The 16,475-nt window shown below is 34.7% G+C and overlaps 1 protein-coding gene across 2 annotated transcripts in view; it reads left to right on the forward strand.

Moving 5' to 3' along the window:
• The window catches only part of SCFD1 (sec1 family domain containing 1), a 117,880-nt gene that overhangs the window by 41,168 nt on the left and 60,237 nt on the right, over window positions 1-16,475 (forward strand). For both annotated transcript variants that reach the window (XM_058738727.1, XM_058738728.1), the window contains exons 11-14: window positions 2,200-2,339; window positions 5,639-5,729; window positions 6,301-6,374; window positions 7,051-7,132. In XM_058738727.1, coding sequence (XP_058594710.1) covers window positions 2,200-2,339; window positions 5,639-5,729; window positions 6,301-6,374; window positions 7,051-7,132 — 387 coding nt within the window. The remainder of the gene's footprint in view (window positions 1-2,199; window positions 2,340-5,638; window positions 5,730-6,300; window positions 6,375-7,050; window positions 7,133-16,475) is intronic.

Genomic DNA, 16,475 nt, shown 5'->3' on the forward strand with positions numbered 1-16,475 from the left:
GAATGTTCTAATTTCCCAATTTTCAAGACCAAAATTTTTCTTATTTGCCTGGCTGTTAATGCAAACAATGGAAGTGTTCTTGCCATTATTATGTTATTTCTCAAAACACAGTTGCAGGGTATGGTCTAATGTACTAGACTCTGTATTGTAGACCTACTTTTATCAAGAGGAAATTAAGTTAGAGTGACTAAAATTAACAACCCAGGAAGCAACAGATGTTGGTGAAGATGAGGAGAAAGGGGGACACTGCTGGGGGGAATGCTAACTGTTGCAGCCACTCTAGAAAACAGTATGGAGATTCCCCTAAAAATTAAAAATAGAACCACCCTATGACCTGGCAGTTGCACTACTAGGTATTTATCCAAAGGATGCAAAAATGCTAATTCAAAGGGGCACATGCATCACAATGTTTATAGCAGCACTATTGACAACAGCCAAATTATACACACATACACACACACAATGGAATGTTTCTCAGCAGTCAAAAAGAATGAAATCTTGCCATTTGCAGCAACATGGATGAAACTAGAGTGTATTATGCTCAGTGAAAGAAGTCAGTCACAGAGAGACAAACATGATTTCACTCATACGTGGAATTTAAGATGCAAAACAGACGAACATAAGGGAAGGGAAACAAAAATAATACAAAAACAGGGAGACAAACCAGAAGAGACTCTTAAATACAGAGAACAATATGAAGGTTTCTAGAGGGGTGTTCAGTGGGGGGATGGGCCAAATGGGTGATGGGCGTTAAGGAGCGCACTTGGGATGAACACTGGGTGCTGTATGTAAGTGATGAATCACTAAATTCTACTCTTAAAATCATTATTACACTGTTACCTAACTTGGATTTAAATTTAGAAAAATAATAAAAGAGGAGATTAAGTTACAATCAGTATTTAATCTGTTAAGACCTAGAAGTTTAATTATTAATTAAAAACTTCTAGGGGTGCCTGGGTGGTTCAGCAGTTAAGCATCTGACTTGGGCTCAGGTCACGATATCACAGTTCCCAGGTTCAAGCCCCATGTCGGGCTCTGTGCTAACAGCCCAGAGCCTGGAGCCTGCTTTGGATTCTGTATCTCTCTCTCTCTGCCCCTCCCCTGCTGGGCAGGGGTGCTCTGTCTCTGGGGGGCTCTGGTGTGCGCGTGCTCTCTCTCTCTCTCTCTCTCAAAAATAAATATTAAAAAAAAAAACCTTCTATCTTAGAACTAAGATGATTAATGTAGTCATATTAGATAATTTCTCCATATAATTTCTTTTTTTGCTTGTCATTCATTTACTCATTTACTGATGGCCATATTTTGTCTTTGGCTCACTATTCAGAGTAGAGTTGAACCATAAAATACTGTTATTACACGAAGGAATTCCCTGGGTCTAAAGCAAGAAGGAAGGGAAAGGATAGAAAAAATACTCACTTTCTAAAAGTTTAAAAATTATATTTAAGATTATGTTTGTTACTAGAAACAAGCATTAGGAGGCCTGTTTAAATAAATGGATTATGTCCAAATGTTGGACTCCTATACAACCATGATAAAGATGAGGTAGATGTAAATACAGAGGTAGAGAAAAAACTCTAAAATACATTATTGGGGCGCATGGGTGGCTCAGTTGGTTAAGCATCTGACACTTGATTTCGGCTCAGATTATTAACTCACAGCTCATGAGACTGAGTCCCATGTTGGGCTGTATGTTGGCAGCACAAAGCCTGCTTGGGATTCTCTTTCTCCCCCTCTCTCTGCCCTTCTCCCATGTGTGCTCACACACGCTGTCTCTTTCAAAGTAAATAAACTTAAAAAAAAGAATATGTTATTTAAAAAAAAATAAAATACTTTGTTAAGTGAGAAAAGCAAGGGACAAAATATGCATAATGTAATCTAACTCTTTAAAATTAAAAGGATATGTCTATGCTGCCATATGCAAAAATATTTTTCTAGGAGGATACACAACCTTAACATGATTTTTATATATTTTTTAAGTTTTAATCATTTGCATCTACTATTTTAATTAAAATACATAAACATTTGAAAGTACATTTTGTGTAACAAAACATTAGAAAGAGGTCTTTAAATTTCAGATGTGTATTTTGTCCTTATTAGAAATATTAGAAAAGACAGCAAGAATCTGTTGATTATGTTCCTCGTTGTAGGAAATGTTATGGTTCTTAAATTGTTACTTAAAAAAAGATCACTTTTTCCTAGGATTTCCATTTAAACAGAGTTAATTTGGAAGAATCTTCAGGAGTAGAAAATTCTCCAGCTGGTGCTCGACCAAAGAGAAAAAACAAGAAGTCTTATGATTTAACTCCAGTTGATAAATTTTGGCAGAAACATAAAGGAAGGTAAGTAAGAAAAGTATCAGTAAGTGAAAGATTCACCCCTTAAAAAGAAATGAAGATGTCATATGACAATGAATTTGATTAAAAAAATCAAAAAGATCATGGTGGTTCATCTACACAAGAAGTAGCCATGACTAAATAGTCTGTAGAGATGTCTTTATTGCTTGATTTCTTCCTGATTCCTAGGTTGTTTTTTGTTGGTTGTTTTTTAGGGGCCACTTGCCTGTTGATTAAAACCATACTATATGATTTGGTAGATTTTATAGATAGTTTTTTTTAAATTTTGTTGCTATCCATTGACCCTCTACAAGACCATTTCTGTCTTTCATTAAAATAGGTTTTTGTGACAGGAAATTGAAGTGCAATTTTCCCTCTTTGTTCCATATCTGCCTTCATACAAACAGTTTTAGATAACTGTGGAGAGAGAATAGCTAAGCCTGAAAATCAGATTTGTTTAAAGCACATTAGAAATAATAATTTGCTTTGTGATTTATTGTAGGCAGATATATAGATCCCATGTGTTGCTATGTCCCTTTAAAGTTTAGGGTATTTAATGGCCTCATTAATTGTTATAAAAGTTATCTAGTGGTCCTTATGGCTAGGGAAGTCATTCTAAACAAACAAACTAAAAATATCCTTTTTCTCTGAGAAAAAGAATGCTGCTCATCAACAATTACAGAAGTATAATGTTATTTATTATTACTATTATTTTGAGTATTTCAAGCATTACTGCACCTATATATGTGTCCATGTTCGTGATATGTGTATTCCTTTTGGCCTCATTTATGTTTAAAGAGAAGTAAAATAATAGGATTGATTCAATCAGCTGGATTTTTTGTGTGTTTTATCTATTTATAACTTTTTTTTTTTTTTTTAACACTGGGAAGTCACATTGCTTATAACAAGGAATTTTATTTTCTCTGCAAAGAAAAGTCACTGTTTTCCTCTTTCTGCTGTGGCAGTTTAGGTACTATTATGATTGATTTCATTTATTTTTATTTTTTATTTTTTAATATAATTTATTGTTAAATGGCCTTCCTTCCATACAACATCCAGTGCTCATCCCAACAAGTGCCTTCCTCATTGCCCATCACCCACTTTCCCCGCTCCCCCAACCCTCTCAACCCTCAGTTTGTTCTGTGTATTTATGAGTCTCTTATGGTTTGCCTCCCTCCCTCTCTGTAACTTTTTTTCCCTCTTCACCTCCCCCATGGTGTTAAGTTTCTCCCCACCTCCTGTTAAGTTTCTTCAGATCCACATATGAGTGAAAACATATGGTATCTGTCTTTCTCTGACTTATTTCACTTAGCATAATACTATTATAATTGATTTTACATGATTTTCTTCTCTTTAGAATTCCATAGTCTGTATTTTTTTCCATAGTGGCAAAGAACAAGAAATTACATTTACGTTATTTATAGAGTATGCAGAGTGTTTTAAAGTTAACTTGAAGATTCACATTTTTGGGGGGCAACTGGGTGGCTCAGTCAGTTGAGCATCTGACTCCTGATTTCTGCTCAGGTCATGATCTCACAGTTTGTGAGATAGAGCCCCGTGTCAGCTCTTTGCTGACAGCTTGGAGCCTGCTTGGGATTCTTTCTCTCCCTCTCTCTGCCCTTTCCACGCTGTATCTCACTCTCTCTCTCTAAATAAATAAATAAACTTTAAAAAAAAGATTCACATTTTCTAATAGAAAAAAAGCTTAAGAAAAAAATGTCTTCATTCAAATACGGAAGATTTGACTATTTTCTTTAGACTATATATTTAGGAACAATCTAAGAAGTCAGTTGAATAGTAAGATATTTAATTCTTTGTAAGTAATTGTAGCCCTGAATAACTCTCACTCTAAAGATTGTACTACAATATTAGAGAAATACAGTAATAGTAATGTATGTGCAAAGATACTGGGAGATTGTATAGAATAAAAGAAGTAACTGAAATCTTTATGAGCTTCATTTTCCTCATCAGTAAAATGTAGGGATGATAATTCTACCTGTTGCCCTACTTCAGAGGGTTGTTATGAAGACAAAGTGAAAAATATAAAGAAGTAACTTGCCCAGAGTCATCTAGTTATCATTGGTAAAAACAAGAATAAAGGCCAGTCCTGGCAGATCCCAAAGGTCCTGGTCTTAATTATTAATAGTATGTACCTCACCAAGACCGTGGTTAGATTAGATGAGAAATTGAGACAGATTTTTAGCATTGTGTTTGGCATACAGTGAGCACTCTGTAAATGTAAGCAGTTATGGTTTGTTAGTCCTAAGACTAGAAGATACTGGAGATTTCAGGATTATCTAATTCAGCCAGCACATTTAAACATGCTCAGTGCTATATTCTGCCAGCATAGTCTGCTGAAGCTGAGGTTTATGCCTACAGTTGTCATGTAAAACTGGACTGTTTTCCTCAAAATCCTTTCAGGGAGTTCTGCCATTTCTCTCAGTCTCCATTGGATGAAATGTGCTGATTGTGAATGGAGTGTTACCAGGTGTCAGGGCATAGTGCTTTTGTTTTATTGTCTTTTCTTTTTTGAAGGAAGCAAAGCTTCTGGCCTCTGCTAAAGCTGTAGATGAAAATTATTTACATTAGGGACTATTTCATGGTCAACCACACATTCGTTTAGAATTATTCAAGATTAGTGCCACGTGAAACTGTTCCAACCAAAGCTGCTCAGTGATTGCAGATCACTTGTGTCCTAAGTCTACGGATATTACTGCTAAACCTCATTTGCCTGGAAGAAGACATCACACATTAGAACAGCAAAACTGTGGCCTGTATTCTGTTTTTACTAATAGTGTTCTAAGATATTAAGCTTACAGAATTAAAAGACCTTTTTTCACAATTACCTGCATGTAATATTTTTTAAATGCCATGTTTGTAGTTATATGAACCCTTTGATAATCTGTGTTAATTTGGTTAGTAATATTTAATTGATGTTTGGTATACCATGACTCCTCTTCTTTTTCAGTCACTTAAATATTTTATTTTTTTCCTAACAGCATATAGGTGAAGAAAAATATGATATGGCTAATGAACATAATAGAAAAAAATTTAAATGTCCTTAAATGCAGAAGTATTATGATATGCATTTTAAAGAAATAATATTTATAATATAGATACTAGAAGGATATATAGTTGGATTTATGCTAAGTGTTTTCTGCCTATGTTATATATAAAAAATACTCAAATCCAAATAGGTACATTTAAAATAAAAATAAATCGTCATGGTATATATTTCAGAATTTATACAAAAAGGACTATTTTAATGTCATATTCATAGTTCATCTTGTTCATTACTGTTTCAGTCCATTCCCAGAAGTTGCAGAATCAGTTCAGCAAGAACTAGAATCTTACCGAGCACAGGAAGATGAAGTTAAACGACTTAAAAGCATTATGGTAAGATTCTGTTTGCTGTCTTAGAATTATACAAAAGTAGAAGGACATCTGGAGGGAGGAAGAGGTTAACTTTTTTGTTCCTTATGAAAATTTGAGCCATTCATTGTTTTAATAACAAAAAAAAGTATTGTCAATTTACATAAATTATCTCTTAAAAAAGAAATGTAAATACTGAGAAGAGCAAAATTTTTTTCAAAGAATAATCTGAATTTATAATCTGAAAAAATATATCATGTGGCTTCATGTTAGAGGTCTGTGTTCCAGCGCTGCACACTCTAACTGTACTGTGATACACTCAGCATGTGGCCACACTGTTTATTACTGTGTGACCAGTGCCAAGCTTCTGCGCCTATTTCCTTATCTGAAAATACTCGGTGCTGCTCGGTGGTCATCCCACCATTTATATTAGACTGGTGGTACCTAGAACTCTAATGTAACTATTAGAGATGGGTGTTTGTTCCTTAGAGGAGAAGAATCGTCACTCTGGGTGACTCAGATCTTAGTGTTTATCCGTAATCTGAGGAATATATTGATTTTTATGTTTCTGGGATCTTTTTTTTTTCCTTCTCAGGGACTAGAGGGGGAAGATGAAGGAGCCATAAGTATGCTTTCTGACAATACTGCTAAGCTAACATCAGCTGTTAGGTAAGTAGGCAATATACGCCCTTTAAGTCTGTCTGTTGATAAGATTTATCTTGAAGGCTAAAAGTTTGGCTGATATTTTTAATAATAGGAAACAGTAAGTAATGGCATAGACCTTTAAATTTAAAAAACTAAATTGTCTCTTTAAGCTGATTTAAGTTCCTTTTATATAGCAGATCATTTGCTTCTTTCACTAGTTAGAATTGTATAATGGGGATAATTTTACTAGGAAGATAGTATTGGTGATAAAATAATACAGTTTACTATTTTATCATTGCTGCTGTTATTATGTTAACTAAAGGTTAAGCATGTTCTTTCTGGTACTTGAAATACCATCAAGGAGAGAAGAAATGTGTTTTAAATGTATATGTAAAATCATATTTCCATTAATCTGATTTTACTCTGAACCTCCAGATTTTGGAATCACAAAGTGAAATGGTGGAATAATGATGTTTGGGAGGGAGATTACTTTAAACTAAGAAGTATTTAATACAATTAAAGTAGTGAATATTGTTATGTGTTAAAGCCTAGAGATTAACTTTGGTTGATATCAGTTTAATTTGTCATTTTATCACTACTTGTTTCCTCAGAGGAAACACCCAGGTGTGTATTTTATTAAGATCTATGTCATTTTCTTAGAAAATAGAATGGTTAATTTTTAATTTTTTGGTACTTGTAGTTCTTTGCCAGAACTCCTTGAAAAAAAAAGACTTATTGATCTCCATACAAATGTTGCCACTGCTGTTTTAGAACATATAAAGGTAAATTTAACCTACTCCCCAATATTTATGTGTTCTATTTATGTAGAGTTTTATACTTTTTAAGATGGTTTCGTATTCATTATCTCATTGAGGCCTCACTGTAATAATATGAGATAAATTATCAAAGGCAACATTAGTGCCTTCATTTTTTGCAAATGAGGAAGCTTAAGAATCCAGAAAGATTAGTGATTTGCCAAGGTCACACGTTTAGTAAATAAAAGTTACATCTGTGATATTTGTATTATGTTGTCTCAATATTGCTTCAGTACTACCTCTACACTTACTCTGTTAACAGTAGACCTGTGTCTAGCTGTCAGTAATAGAGATTTAGACACCCTTCTTACTATAGTACTATCTAAAATATCCATTAACTTTAGTCTTAGATGAGTATTTTAGTATTAAGGGTTCTTACTGTCTCCTGTTGTACTGTGATTTTGAGATAAATGGTTTGTATCTTCTATATGTTGTTATCATAGTTCTTTAGTTCTTTTATCTCATTACTTTGTTCATGATTACCCCATATCAGTCCTTCAGTATTCTGCTGTCCCTTATTCTCTGGACATGTAGCTGAATTTCAGTGACACATTGACCATACACTAGGACGTGGTTATTACTGACCCTTGCTTTCCGTCTGATACGATATATTTGAAAAAGCAGTGTAAAATAGCTAAATATGTTTATTGCTTTTCAAAGATATTGATAACACCTTGAATTTATGGGAAAGGGACTTAAACATTTTTCTTTATTAATGATTTAAAAAGTCATAGAGATAGGAAGGAACTAATATAGATAGATAATGGACATTGTGCATCATGGAATTTAAGCCTGCGTAATTTCTTTTGTTCCACATCTCAATATTGGTACTGGCGATTTTCATGTACCTACAGGGATAGAAACATAATTGTTCAGTTTATAGATGACTCTACTGATATTTTCCCTTCCATATTTAGCATCTCTGTAAAATGGGTAAAGACTGCACAGATCTGTTTGCCTGAGGTCATTGTCTCCTGTGGAGATAATATATATCATCAGGTGAAATACAGCAGAGAGCTATATTGAGAATATCCTTCAGTAGGAGAGAAAAGGCTTTGCTTACAAGGTGAAGACTGAATCTAATGTAAAAAGTTTATTGCATCAAAACAAAATATAAGTTCTGGTTTATATCTGTTAACCTGTAATTTTATACTAAGGATCTTATGATCCATTAAACTAATATTTTTTGAGTACTTGCTTTGTGCCAAGCAGTGTTGCTAGGTGTTAAGCGCAAGTAAGTGGACAAGTAAAAATAAATTCTAAGAAGTTACAACAGTTGTTAGTAGTCCTGTGTGGTCTTTAAGATTTAAACTCTTCTGTGGATTTACTTTGACTTTAGTTTTTGTTTGTTTATTTTTTCATTAGTAAAGTTTATTGATTCTTACATTTTACTTTGTGACCTCAGTTCTCATAGCTGTAAAATCAGTAAAATTACCAAACGGAGTTGTGTAACCCAAAGTAACTAATTATTATACTATGGAAAGCGTAGTTTTATCCTATTCATAAAACTTGACAAACATTATCCTGCTACAAATTTATATGAATTACTCCAGGTCAGAGACTAGAGCTTATGGTTTAAGAAAATTCTAGCTAACGTAATTGATTTATTCAGTCATGTTTATGGAGTAACTGTGTTGTGCTAGGCCTTGGAAATTCTGTGGTAAATAAGATGAGTTATGTATTCTCATGGAGCTTCTATTATAGTAACAATAAACAAAGTACCCAAATTAGAAAACAAGATAACTTCAGTCATTTAGGTGATAAGAAAACAAAAACAGGGTGATATGAGGTGATAGAGAACATCAGAGAGGGCTACTGTAAGTGGTTAGGAGTAAGTGGTTAGGGAAATGACCTTTGATGAGGTGATGTTTGAGTTGAGACCTGAACCACAAGGAGCCGGTTAGTGAAAATTCCAGGGCCAGGCATTCCAGGCAGAAGGACTAAAAAAGTGCAAAGGCCTTAAGACAAGGAACGAAGTTAGTGTGTTTAAGGACACAAAGGAAGATTTCTATTATTTTTTTTAATCTTTATTTTTGAGAGAGAGAGAAACAGAGCACGAGCAGGGGAGGGGCAGAGAGAGAGAGGGAGAGAGAGAGAGAAACAGGTTCCAAAGCAGGCTCCAGGTTCTGAGCTATCAGCACAGAGCCCGACATGGGGGCTTGAACTCAGGAAAACGAGTTTATGACCTGAGCCGAAGTTGGACTCTTAACCGACTGAGCCACCCAGGCGCCCCAGGACATAAAGGAAGAATGTGCTTATAGTAAGGAGTGAAAAAGTGATAGACTGTGGGATCAAGAGAAATTGGAATTTAAGTGTGATGGGAAGTCTTTGGAGATTAATGACATGATGTGATTTGTGTTTTAAATAGAAAAATGAGTCTGAGTGATGGGTGAGTTCTGGAAATAAGTATGGAATTGGAAGACAGCTATTATAGCTGTCTAGGTGAAGAACTGTGTTTTTTTTAAGGCACAATTTACTATAAATTCTTTATGATGTTTATTTATAATTTTATACTAATGATTTTATATGAGTTTTTCAAAATCAACGTGTGCTAATAGAGGCCATCTGTCTCAGGTATTTTAACATGCCACTGTGCATAACCCACATAATTCTTCTTTAAGACCTGGTAATTTGGCTTTCTTTATAAAAGAAGTTGTTTTTTCCAGGGCTGCTGATTCGCAGAACATTTTATGCTAACTAATTTGTCATTCACTGTGTTGTTAAGTGATTTTATATAAAAGCTACACATTTTGGGATGATTGTTTTGCTGTAACTCAAGGAAGACACCCTTTTGACAGGATCTGATTTAAAGAAACGGTGCTATACAGGACATTTCATTTGCAGAAGGAAAATAATGTCCCCTATAGGACACGCTGTTCCTTCTTGGGTCATTCTAAGAAACCCAGTCACTCAGAACATTTTTAAACATCATTGATAAAGGAGTATATTTATCTTAAATATTTATATGTAAATTATAGTTGTATTTAATAAGCTGCATACTCTAAGAAATATTTTGATGTAAAAAATTCTTTTAGTATAAAAAAATTAGAATGTTTTCTGTGAAGAGCCTTTGTAATATTGACAGTCTCTTTTATTCTTCCTTGTCAAAATTAGGAAGGTATTCTTCCTTGTCAAAATTAGCACATAAATTCTAGTCCCATTATTTCTCATTACTCCTAGTTATAAAATTTCTTCTTAAGGTTTTCCATAATTATTAAATTTCCAACTTTGTAATGTTTACTTTTAAATGGCATGTTTATTTGTACTTTTACTGAGCTACACCATCTACCTCTAGCTATAATGTTAATACAAACTTAATAAGTATTGTTCTCCATGATCTCTTGCTCTCATAACTAGAATTTGTTGACGATTTGAGCTTCACTTACTTGCAAACTTTTACTCACCTAAGCAGTAGATATTTTTTATTACTATTGGCAAGAATATTATGACTTTTTATGCAGAGATCTCAGAACATTTCTTTTGCGATTTGTCTTCATTGCAGTTTTGCATATCTTTGGGGATGCTTAGATAATAGCTGCTTCTTACATTTCCTTAGATCATTTTCTGAAGCAGAATACTAGAAGAAAATAATTTGTTTAGAAGTTGTGGCAGTTATCTGGCAATCAGTGTTTTGGTGGAAAGCAGAAACAGCATACCAGTTTGCAACAACATTGGCAATTATTATTACCTATGCTTATTGATACTCTAAGGATTTTAGTGGGTTGGGTGGTTAGCTTTGGTCTAATAGATGAAAGAGTAATTGTTGAATTCTCATTTGTTTTGAGTAATCCATACCTTTTAAATCTCTTTTTTTAGCATTTCTTTCATTTTTAATACAATTTCATTTCTTTTTTTTTTTAAATTTTTTTTTTCAACGTTTTTTATTTATTTTTGGGACAGAGAGAGACAGAGCATGAACGGGGGAGGGGCAGAGAGAGAGGGAGACACAGAATCGGAAGCAGGCTCCAGGCTCTGAGCCATCAGCCCAGAGCCCGACGTGGGGCTCGAACTCACAGACCGCGAGATCGTGACCTGGCTGAAGTCGGACGCTCAACCGACTGCGCCACCCAGGCGCCCCAATACAATTTCATTTCTAATACAAAACCACTTGCTGGTTGTTGGGGAATGGCTCCTGGGATTACTTAAATTTTTAAAGTAATTTATGGACAAATTTTAGTTTATTTCAATTTTTGTCCCACGTGCATAGTCAAACTTAATTAAGTACTCTTTAGCAAGTCCCTAATAAAAGGAAAAGACCTATGTGTAAGTCATAGTAGATGAGAAATAGAAATGGCATTATGTGCTCTTTCCCCCAATGCCCCCACCTGAAGGAAGAGCTGTAACATCTGAACACTCCATCCTGATACAGTTGACAAAAAACAGCTGTTAAGAAGCTATTATGCATTGAGGCGTCATTGGTGCTGAATTCTCATTTTTGTTTTCCTGCTTCTTGTAGAGAAATTTAAGAGGTACTGAATTAGATCTGCAGACTTAATCTGGTCAAGCAAACATGTACTACCTTAGGTTTATACTCTGAAAAGACTTAGCCCTTGCTAGCAATGCTAGCTTTTAACTACAGGGGGAAGGAGGTTCCTCCCTTTCTTGGGCTCAACTTCTTTATCTTTTCTAGGGGAAGATAAGCTTTAAAAATAAAGTAGGAGCTCCCTTAATTGATCTCTACTAGTCAACACACCAAATTAACTGATGGCCTTTATTCCTATAAAACATAGTGCCTGCCAGCCACATTCTGACATGCTGACAACTGGCCACTAGTATGCTTCACAAGTTGCATTTTTTGCTTACCTAAGAGTTACTTGTATTTGATTCCAATCTACGTATGTCAGTTGTTTGAGTAAGAAGAGGTTGTTTCTTTAAAACTAAGTTGTATACCTTAGTAAAACTTACTGAAGGTAGTGATTTAACTGTTTAAATTAGTAGTAAAAAGGGGTGCCTGGGTGGCTCAGTCACTGGAGCATCTGACTTCAGTTCAGGTTATGACATCATGACTCATGAGTTCGAGCCTGGCATCAGACTGTCTGCTGTCAACACAGAGACCACTTCATTTCCTCTGTCCCCCTCTCTCTTGGCCCCTCTCCCACTCTCTTGCTCACTCTGTCTCTCAAAAATAAAATAAACATTAAAATAAAATTAGTAAAAAAAAAAAAAAAAAAATTAAAAGATTAGAAAATTTTGAAAAATGCTAAACTCGCTTTGCAAGTATCTGTAAGGTTTTTGGTTCCACTTCAAAGAAACTGAAACTGGACATTATACGTGATCGTTATAGTTGTGCTTTATGCAAGAAAGAAAAAAATTCAGTGAAACCACTGTACTAAAAGAAAACCACTGTACTAAGTACAGTCACAACAAGACTGACAGACAGTTGTGTGTTTTAGGTCTTAAGTTAAAAGGTGGTGTTTAAAATGTATATTTATACACAACACAGATTTTTTTGTTGTTGTTATTCTTTACATTAATGGACTTTGATTAACTCATCACTACTCCCCTGATCACAGTAGGAAAGAAATTTTACTATACTAGAAATCAGAACATTTCTTTAGCTATTTTAACTGATCACTTTAGAGTGATGTCTTGCTCAGTATACATACCAAATGAATGTTCATGTGACCTTGGTGTCTTTTCAAGGCACAGGGGGCAATATATTCTGTAGGAGGAAGTCCCCAAATGACACTTCATTGTCTTCTACCTCTTCTTACCCAGATGAGATTAGTTACTTTCAGAACTTGACATTTTTTTCAATTACAACCAAAGGTAGCTCTCAAATGAGAGCTTCTCACTTCTCACTCACTGTAAATTTTGGGAGACTACTTCCACATCTCCAAAAAAAAAGGTGAAAATACCTTTCTCTAGCTCTTTGCTCTCACTTCTCTGCCATCTGCTTTTGTGAAGCTGAAGCCTTGTCATTGAGACCCAATTATAAAGGTTAAGTGAGAAGAAATAAAGACTTCTCAGAAGTCTTTAATATGACTTCAATAATAAGAACATAACATAAACAGCCTAATTTAAAAATGGTCAAAAGATTTAAATTTTTTTTTTTTTAATGTTTATTTATTTTTGACAGAGAGAGAGACAGAGCATGAGCAGGGGAGGGGCAGAGAGAGAGGGAGACACAGAATCGAAAGCAGGCTCCAGGCTCTGAGCTGCCAGCACAGAGCCCGATGCGGGGCTCGAACTCACAGACCGCGAGATCATGACCTGAGCTGAAGTCGGACGCTCAACCGCCTGAGCCACCCAGGTGCCCTGGTCAAAAGATTTAAACAGAGATTTGGCCATAAAAGATACACAGATGACAAGTAAGTTCAACATAAATAATCACTAGAAAAATGGAAACAAAAACCACCATGAGACCTCACTACACATCTGTTTAAAACATCTAAAATTATAAAAGATCATGCCAACCTTTAGCAAAGATACAGAGAAACTAAAACTTTCATACACTTCTGGTAGAAATGCAAAATGGTATACCCACTTTGGGAGATAGTTTATTAGTTTCTTAAAATGTTAAACAGAAACCTGTCACATGGTCCAGCCATTCCACTCATAGGTATTTACCCAAAACAAATGAAAGCCTGTGTTTAATGTACACAGCAGCTTCATTGTAATACCAAAAACCAGAAACACCCCAATGTCCACCAACAGCTGAATTGGATAAATAAATTATAGTATATCCATACAATGGAATACTATTCAGAAATAGAAAGGAAAGTACTATTGTCACATATAGCAATATGGATGAATCTCAAATACACTGAGTGAAGCCACATTAAAGAAGAGTACATAGGGGCGCCCGGGTGGCTCGGTTCCGACTTTGGCTCAGGTCATGATCTCATGGCTTGTGGGTTCAGTCTGGTGTTGGGCTGTGTGCTGACAGCTCAGAGACTGGAGCCTGCTTCGGATTCTGTGTCTTTCTCTCTCTCTGCCCCTCCTGCATTCACTCTCTGCCCCTCCTGCATTCACGCCCTGCCCCTCTCTCTCTCTCTCTCTCAAAAATAAATATAAAAAAAATTTTTTTTAAAGAAGAGTATATAATCTGTGATTGCATTTACATGAAATTTGTAAAAATGCAAGCTAATATGTAGTGATAAAATGCATATCACTGCTTGCCTAGGCACCTGGAAAGGAGTGGGAGGGCCAGAAGGGAGGCATTACAATAGGGAAACTTCTGGGCAATGAATGGTAGGTTGATTATGTGGATAGTGTTCATGATTTCATGGGCATATGCATATGTTAAAACTTAACAAATTTTGTATTATATGTCAGTTATATTTCAATAGAAGTGAAAAATTCGAACAAAGCTTAGTGTTCATTTATTTCAAATCTTTAAAAAAAAAAAACAAAAAACTTTTTTGGTGTGTGTAGTCCTGTTAGTTTAATTTTGCTTTTGTTTCCCTTACCTGAAGAGACATATAAAAATAAAAATCTTTTGCACCACAAAGGAAACCATCAACAAAACAACAAGGCAACCTATTGAATGGGAGAAGATACTTGCAAATGACATATCTAGTAAAGGGTTAGTATCCAAAATATATAAAGACCTTACACAATTCAACACCAAAAAACCCAAATAATCTGATTTAAAAATGGGCAGGAGACCTGAACAGACATTTTTCCTAAGAAGATACACAAATGGCCAATAGACTCATGAAAAGATACTCAGCATCACTCATTATCAGGGAAATGCATTGAGAGAGCACCTGTCAGAATGACTAAAATCAAAACCACAAGAAACAGCTAGTGTTGGTGAAAATGTAGAGAAAAGGGAACCCTTTTGTGCACTGTTGGTGGGAATACAAATTTGTGTAGCCACTGAGGAAAACAGTATGGAGGTTCCTCAAAAAATTAAAAATAGAATTACACTATGATCCAGTAATTCCACTGCTGGGTATTTACCCAAAGAAAACAAAAACACTAATTTGGAAAGATAATTTCATCCCAACATTTATTGCAGCATTATTTACAATTGTGAAGATACAGAAACAACCCAACTGTCCATCAGTAGATGAATAGATAAGATACTAGGTACACACACACACACACACACACACAATGGAATATTACTCTACCAAAAAAAAAAAAAAAAAGAATGAAATCTTGCCATTTGCAACAATACGGGTGAACCTAGAGGGTATAATGCTAGTTGAAACAAGTCCGTCAAAGAAAGACAAATACCATAATTTCCACTCATGTAGATTTTAAGAAACACAAAAAAGAGACAAAACAAACTGTTCAATACAGAGAATAAACTGGTTGTTGCCAGAGGAGAAGTTTGTGGGGGGATGGGTGAAATAAATAAAGGGTAGTAAATGTACACTTAACCAAGATGAGCACTGAGTAATGTGTAGAATTGTTGAATCATCATATTGTGTACCTGAAAATAATATAACACTGTATGTTAATTATACTTTGATAAAATAAAAAATAGCAAAACAAAAACTTGTGTAAATCATAGAGAAAGCCAATGACTAATTTTGGTAATGCGAATTTTTTGGCTTTAGATTTAAAGTGGCCTAGAAAAGCAAGAAATAGGATATGCTACATAATATGTGGCTAGAAAGCCCAGTAGATCTTTACAGATTTTTTTCCCCTTATGGAAGTATGCAGCAGAATAAATACAGAGAGAAGTGAATTGACATGAGGAGTAAAATGTTTAAAAGGACATGCATTCCTTATTTTTTCTCATAAATTTCTCATATTTATTTATACCTCAACTCGTTCCACAGAATTTGAGGTAGCTTACAATAAAATCACATAGAATAGTCAAAGAGAGAATAATTAATCAAAGTCAAAATCAAACATAGCCCTTAAAATTTTTTTCTGGCCCCTGTCTTCCGTAGTCCTTCATGAGGCTTCTATGGAACATGAAATAAACTAGAAGGAACATTGGGACAGAGTTACACATAGATTCCACAAATTAATGGTGAGGTTTCTTCCTTGGTCACATTAAGTTAGAAATAAAATTTACTGTATCCTCTGGTCTTTTATTTCCATGAATGCTTAAATAGGAAATGGAAATTTAATGGTCAACTTTTAAGTTAGTTGTTTCTTAAAACAAACACACTTTTTAAAGCAATGGATTTTTTTAAAGGTCAGTTATGTTGAAGTACTGATAAGTACCTCAAGAATCAAATTCCATGCTTGAGTTACGTACTGACTGTGATAGTAAATGTTAATACACACGCGCAATTTTATTAGGTACTCTTTGTATTCACTACAAAAGTAAGTATATCTTTTTTTTTATTTTATTTTAAATTTATATCCAAATTAGTTAGCATATAGTGCAACAATGGTTTCA

Source organism: Neofelis nebulosa, chromosome 7, assembly GCF_028018385.1.
Source record: "Neofelis nebulosa isolate mNeoNeb1 chromosome 7, mNeoNeb1.pri, whole genome shotgun sequence".
NCBI classification, from domain to species: Eukaryota; Metazoa; Chordata; class Mammalia; order Carnivora; family Felidae; genus Neofelis; species Neofelis nebulosa.